The 6754-nt window shown below is 57.5% G+C and overlaps 3 protein-coding genes across 3 annotated transcripts; 1 reads left to right on the top strand and 2 right to left on the bottom strand.

Annotated features, from left to right (window-relative positions):
- Positions 1 to 819: 819 nt before the first annotated feature.
- On the bottom strand, positions 820 to 1430 carry gpx1 (Glutathione peroxidase-like peroxiredoxin gpx1; the record flags this gene model as incomplete). Its single annotated transcript, XM_037320001.1, has 2 exons — positions 820 to 1283; positions 1388 to 1430. The coding sequence occupies 2 exons, from the start codon at positions 1428 to 1430 to the stop codon at positions 820 to 822; spliced, it is 507 nt and encodes a 168-aa protein (XP_037181379.1).
- A 1480-nt stretch (positions 1431 to 2910) lies between these two features.
- On the top strand, positions 2911 to 4452 carry TDA3 (putative oxidoreductase TDA3; the record flags this gene model as incomplete). The annotated part of the gene is made up of 3 exons (XM_037320000.1): positions 2911 to 3064; positions 3128 to 4051; positions 4115 to 4452. The coding sequence occupies 3 exons, from the start codon at positions 2911 to 2913 to the stop codon at positions 4450 to 4452; spliced, it is 1416 nt and encodes a 471-aa protein (XP_037181378.1).
- Positions 4453 to 5078: 626 nt separating this feature from the next.
- lga1 (L-threo-3-deoxy-hexylosonate aldolase) lies at positions 5079 to 6047 on the bottom strand (the record flags this gene model as incomplete). The annotated part of the gene is made up of 1 exon (XM_037319999.1): positions 5079 to 6047. One exon carries the CDS (start codon positions 6045 to 6047, stop codon positions 5079 to 5081), a length of 969 nt encoding a protein of 322 aa, XP_037181975.1.
- Positions 6048 to 6754: the final 707 nt, after the last annotated feature.

The following is a 6754-nucleotide window of genomic DNA, read 5'->3' as shown; positions in this document are numbered from 1 at the left end:
CCATGGAACGCCGGCGTACACCCAGTCACTTGAACCGCTGAAAGGGCTTCCAGTATAGCGAGGCTCCCGTGCACTGCAGCTTGAAAACTTCCACAAGAATACCACTGCGGCTGCGGTATCACTGTGACCTTCCCTCTCTGATCTTATATTTCAATCTGGGTTGTGGAGTTGCCGCTCATAGCTGCGACCCGTTAGTGTCTTGATTCCACCCGCGCGTGAGCTAAGAGTTGACATAGGAAACTTCATTTGTCTGCAGCCTCTGGAAAGACATCCATTTGAGGTGTCACTTCCTTCAACTAGATACTGGCAGTCTAGAGAATTGGTTAGGTAAGAAGGATGCGGACAGGTCCGTAGAGGCATCGCGCGTGGCTTATTAGAAGCTTCTAAGATATCATTTGTATATGCTGCAGAGCATTCTTCAACCAAAGGTATATCGGGGGCTGCACATAGCGGCATGTCGCCGGAAGTTTAAACAGCATGCAGAGCACGTCCCAGGACCCTGAAGAGTCAGTCATAAGCATGACAGAAACAACGTGGGAACAAGTTTCATCAAGCACGTGCCAGGCATGTCGTCAGCGTCACATGTTTGATTGAACGTGTCATCATTCGCGACTTCAGGTGGATGTTATCGTGAGCAGCGCATTGCGTCGTAATCTGTGGTACGGGGGGAACTTGACATCAAGTCGCCAGCGGAATTGGGCAATAGTTCTATTGATTCATATCATCAGATTCTCCCCAGAGCAAGCTATCACACTACATCATTACAGCTCGTCTTCTCACACACAAGGTATCAATTTGGTCACTCCCTCACCCTCGCACTTATTTCTTCTCCAGCTCCTCGAGGATGGGCTTCTCGAGGCTCTCGGGCTTGGTGGTGCTCGCCCAGCGGCCCTTGACCTGACCATCACGGCCGATGAGGAACTTCTCAAAGTTCCACTTGATGCGCTTGAGGCCCATGATGCCAGGCTTCTCCTCCTTGAGCCACTGGAACAGGGGGTTCGCATTGTCGCCGTTGACGTCGGTCTTCTGCATGATGGGGAAGGAGACGCCGTAGTTGACCTGGCAGAAGTTCTGGATGTCGTCGTCGGAGCCGGGCTCCTGGCCGCCGAACTGGTTGCAGGGGAAGCCGAGAATGACGAAGTCGTCGCCGTGCTTCTCCTTGATGTCCTTCCACAGCTTCTCGAGGCCGGCGTACTGCGGGGTGAAGCCGCACTTGGAGGCTGTGTTGACGACGAGGACGACCTTGCCCTTGTAGTCGCCGAGGGGGACCTCCTGGCCGCGCTCTGTTGGGGTAGGAGACGTGGTCAGCGATGCATGATTGGGGCGGGATGCAGGTACGCGGCACACTGTCAGAGGGAGCGCGCGTGGGAGAGGTCAGGTGACGTACTGTCAAGCGGCTTGAAGTCGTAGAACTTGGTCGCGGAGGCCATTGTCGCGAATGTTTTGATGCTGTGGTTGTGTTGTTTTTTCGCAAGAAAGAAATTACCCCGCTACCGGAATGTCGTCAGTATGCACACTACAGCGCCGGTTCCGCAGTGGATTGCGGCAGGGCGGGAAAACACACGTGTGGTACAGAGGTTGGGATTAGTTTGTTTGCGAGGTTGGAAGAAGGCGGGAGGTTAAGCTGCGGAGGAAAAGCGTGTTTAAGGGAGGGAGGAGTCGGGAACGTATGTGTAGTAATGCGACGAAACATGCCACGCGTGACGATGAAATGCATCGGTAGGTGAGCAACGGTAGTACTTGTATACATTTGTGTTGGATGTTCGTCCTGCCGGGACGAAGTTTCAATCCGGTTTCCAATGGGGCCCGGGCGCACGGGGCGTGCACGCCTTGCACTGCCGCTGTCTCTGTGATGGAACCCTGGACTTCTATTTGCATTCCATCGCCTTCAGCGTTCGTTGGCCGCTAAACTATTTACACAGTTGGAGGGGGCCCAACAACTACTCAGGAAGGATGCAACTGGCCAGGGCTGCTGTCGGCTGTGACGGGGTCTCGGTCAGGAGTGGGGCCCCGCCGTTGCGATTGAGGGTCCTGTCGCTATTCATCGACCTCGGTACGGGACCCCTGACCCGAGCTGTTTGTTCGAACTTCGCGCCAGCCTGCCCCGGACGTCGACAGTACGGATACGTCGCAGCTTTGATTTCTGGCTGTTCCGGACTACTAATTGCAGCAAGTGATGGCCAAACGGTGCTGCTATTCATTACTCACACCTGCAATGTTGCGCCATATCCTCAATTGACATGGTGCGATATGATAGAATCGACAAACTTCACTCCCAAAGCCCTCCTCACACGCCGGGGAAGCTGTCATGTGAGAGTGGACCCAATCGGCCCAATGCGTTGTCCCGGTCGCCGAGTCCGTTGCGTTCAGTCTGGATCTGGACCGGGTCCTCGATGCTCTTCAATTCCTCTCTTCGGCGTAGTCACGAACAGAACCTCTCAGCTCCGGGTCTTCCGTCCCGGCCGATGACTCCAACTAGAGGCAACTAGACCGAAGGTGCACGGCATCCCGCTCCATTGGATCGCCGCCCACATCCCATTGGACTAAGCTCAATCCTCCTCGCCGCCGACCTTCTCATTGGACGTCGAGCTGCGGATCAATAAAGCACCTGCCCCGACATGACTTGCGCCCAACAAACTCCCGCCGAGGTGATTTCCAGATCTGGACGGCTTGCTTCCCCATCTTGCAGTCATCTCAGCCAATGGTTTCGGGCCAATTACTGACCCGAGGACGAGCATCGCTCTCAATCCCGTCTCGAACCACTCAAGTCGACTGGTAATTGTTAATTCCGCCCTGGCCAACAGCTGCACCCCGCTGCTGCCTTATCGATAACGGAAATCTACCCCGCCTGAGCACAGCACCACACCACCGAGCCTGCAGCGCACCCGGCCCCGCGGTGACGACACCGAAATGACATCCACCGTCAAGAAACCTCCGTCAACGGCCAAATCCAAATCAAAAAAGTCCGCCCTGCAGCAACGCGCCAAACTCCTGCAAGAGGCATTGAACCTCCCTCAACCTCCAACAATGGACCCCCAAGCAAAGCGCAACGTCGTCATTGTCGGTACGTCTCCCACCACCTCCCTCCCTTCCCTCATGCGCCCCTGAAGCTAAGCACCGTCCGCAGGTGGCGGCATCATCGGTTCCACAACAGCCTACTTCCTCACCCGCCACCCGAAATACAACCCCGCCCTCCACCGCATCACCATCCTCGAGGCGTCCTCCGTCGCCGCCGGCGCCTCGGGCAAGGCAGGCGGCCTGCTCGCCCTCTGGGCCTACCCCTCCTGCCTTGTGCCGCTGTCCTACCGCCTCCACAAGGAGCTCGCCGAGGAGCACGGCGGCGAGAAGAGATGGGGCTACCGGCGCGTGCAGTGCGGAAGCTTCGAGGCGCGCATATCCAAGACGAAGCTCGAGAAGATTAGACAAGCGACCGCCGCCCTCAAGCCGGGTGTTATCGCACCGGGCGCGAATGGCGAAGAGAACGAGAAAGACTGGGAGAAGCTGCCCAAGCAGGACGAGAAGGCCGAGGCGCTGCTCGAGGAGTCGGTACTCCCCCGCGACCTGGACTGGATCGACCGCGGGGCTGTGACGTCGTACGCAGAGATGGGCTCCCCCGGCGCCACGGAGACGGCGCAGGTGCACCCCTTCCACTTCACGACCTCCATCGCAGCGCTGGCGCAGGAAAAGGGCGTTGAGGTGCGGACCATGGCGCAGATGAAGAAGATCCACTCCCCGGGCGGCGGGTTGCACAGCGTGGAGTACCTCGACCGCGAGTCCGGCGAAACTAAAATGATCCAGGATGTCACAGACGTGGTTGTCTCCGCGGGCCCGTGGACGGGGCGGCTGGTCCCCGGGTGCAAGGTCACGGGGCTGAGAGCGCACAGCGTAGTCTACAACGCCGACGTCAGCCCGTACGCCGTTTTCACGAGCATCGAGCTCCCCGCGGACTTCGTGCCCGAGCACCGGGCGAGCAAGGGCCAGAAGAGGAGGCACAAGAGGGTCGTCGACCCGGAGATCTACGCGCGACCCTTTGGTGAGGTTTACGCCTGTGGTATGTTCCTTCCCCTCTCTCCATCATGCACTTAGACGAATGACTAACGGCTGGGTGCAACAGGCGAACCGGACAAGAACGTCCCGCTCCCCGACACCGCGGACAAGGTCCAGGTCGACGAGGCCAACTGCGACGACATCATATCCTACATCGCCACCTTCAGCCCCGCGCTGGGCGCCGCCCCGATCAAGGCCAAGCAGGCGTGCTACCTGCCTCAAGTCGATTATGGACCGCTTGTAGGCCCGACGTCGGTCCCCGGGATATGGGTCGCGTCTGGACACACCTGCTGGGGAATTCAAAACGGGCCTGCGACGGGCAAACTGATGTCGGAGTACATACTGGACGGCAAGGCGACCAGCTCCGACATCTCCACGCTGGACCCCAGGAAATACAAATGTTAGACGGGCATTATCACGAGGCTTTGAGTCTTACCCGTGGTAGGGGCAGAAGACGGCTGGGCGAGGTTTATAGACACTAGACAGCATGCGATGAATGAATGATTGATGACGTTAAACTTACGCTTAGGACTTGGAATTTTGAACAGCTGCATTAAACAGCTTCCTCCTTTGATGTCAATACTCTAGATCGAGTCTCAACTGTGGGCACAGCCGAAGCACCATGACTTCGAAATCACTATGCGGCACGGAAACATGAAGATCATCATTTCATAAATCTATTATTGAGTCCTTTGGATGCTAGTCATCAGGTGCACCGCTAGCCTGACCTGCACAGGCCCGGTGAATGCAAAACCCATCATCCCAATCGTAAATATCCCAGCAACTCCCTGTTCGAACTATCGACAAAATGCCAACCCGAATGGTTTATTTTCTGAGCGAACTCTGGTACGGGGCCGCCATGATCTCGGGGTATCATCGCCCCGGGTATTGAACCGAAATCGCCGCCCGGACCCCCACGGCCGTGATCGGTGGTCGCTATGCCCCACCAACCTGCCATGCCGGAACTGGTCACCCGCACTTATGTTTTTTTGCGTGTAAAATATCATGAGAACATTAAGAAAGTTCATCGTCTAAAGGGACTTCTCAATCTCCATGACCTCACGGATACCCTCCTCAATTGACGTAGTCCTGGCCTGCTCGAGGCGTCTGAGGGGACGTCTGGGGTATCCACCGTAGCCAAAATAGCTCTGAATGGCGCCCTTGGTGCCGGCAATGGCAGCCTTGGTCAGGAACCAATCGCCACGGGAGAGCTTCTTCTGGAGCTCAATGGCCTCGTCACGCTTGCCCTCGGCGTACAGGTTCCACACCTTGACGCAGACCTTGGGCATGACGTTGGCACCGCCGGCAATGATGCCGCTGCCGCCGCTGGCAAGGGTCTGGGCAGTGAAGTCACACATGCCACCAAAGGCCATGTAGCCAGAGCCCTCAGACCAGGGAGTCTTCGCGTCGGTAGCCAGTGCGACACGGGTGAGCTTGCCAGTGTTACCGCACGTGAACTTGGTGCCGATGATGTTGGGGTGCTGGGCGAGCTTGATGAGGAGGTCGCTGTCCATGTCGATGCCGGAGACGGCGCCGGGGTAGTTGTAGAGGACGAGAGGGATAGGGCTCTGGTCGGCGACGGCGACGAAGTAGTCGTAGATGGTGGTCTCGTCGACCTGGGCGCGGTAGTATGAAGGGGGAAGGATGAGGGAGGCCTCGGCACCAGCCTCAGCGCAGGCCTTGGAGAGCTCAATAGTGCCGCGAACACTGCTCTCGGTGGCACCGATCAGGACGGGGACGTTCTGGAAGCCGGCGGCGTCGAGAGCCTCACGGGTGGCCTTTGTGACGGCAACCTTCTCCTCTCGTGTGCAGTGGACAGCCTCGCCGTTGGAGCCCATAACAACCAGACCGGCGAGACCGGCCTTGGCCAGACGCTCAGCGTGCTTCTTGATGGTAGGGATATCGATATCTTCCGTCTCGGGGTTGAAGAAGGTCATGGTGGGGGCGTAGATGCCGACGGGGAGGCCGCGGCGGGCGGCGTTTCCATTGGAAGCAGTCATGATGGGCTGAGAATGTGTGTGGTGAAAGGAGAGGTGGTGAGAGACTGGCCAGGAGTGCAAGGCAGGCAGGATAAGCTTGGAGGGGTAATGAGGGGTGAAAGGACAGGAGAAGCAGTGGGAGGAGGCGGAAGGTATATTTATACGAGAGGAGAAAAAGAGGCGGCGAGGAAGGTTTGTCATGAGCTAATAGGCTTGCAGGCGTCTGCCTGCGTGGGGTGGGATAAGTCTGGAAATAAATATTTGACGTGTCGCGAGGGACTGCTCGTGTGGACATTGGCCCGAACTATCGAACATCGTGTTGAGTCGAGGCCAAGACCGGAGGAGCTAACAGCATGTACTACGGGGCCGGCCATCCTGGGATGGGTGCTCCCTTGCACCCCGGTTGGGGGAAGGGGGGGACGTGGATCGGAAACTTGAGGAGCAGGACGCTAAGAAAGATGGAGATTGGGGGTGGAGGGGCAGTCTGGAAATCCATCGCCGAAGCGTTGATGTTCCCGAATTGTGATGTTGAACATTGGGATTGTAGTCAGCATCTAAGCGACCCAAAGGGCTTCGGACAACGCAGATGTACCCCGGCCTTGGGTGTAACATGGCAGATTGTCGACACGGAAACCGGCAGACTCAAGTTAGCTTTCAAAGGGCCTTCCCTTCTCCTACTGCACAAAGCCAATAGCACTGGCCAACACTTGACGCTGTGACATCCGGGG

This window comes from Colletotrichum aenigma (genome assembly GCF_013390185.1).
Source record: "Colletotrichum aenigma strain Cg56 chromosome Unknown KSG_Cg56_contig03, whole genome shotgun sequence".
Classification (NCBI taxonomy): Eukaryota; Fungi; Ascomycota; class Sordariomycetes; order Glomerellales; family Glomerellaceae; genus Colletotrichum; species Colletotrichum aenigma.
This window is presented reverse-complemented; position numbering and strand designations above follow the sequence as displayed.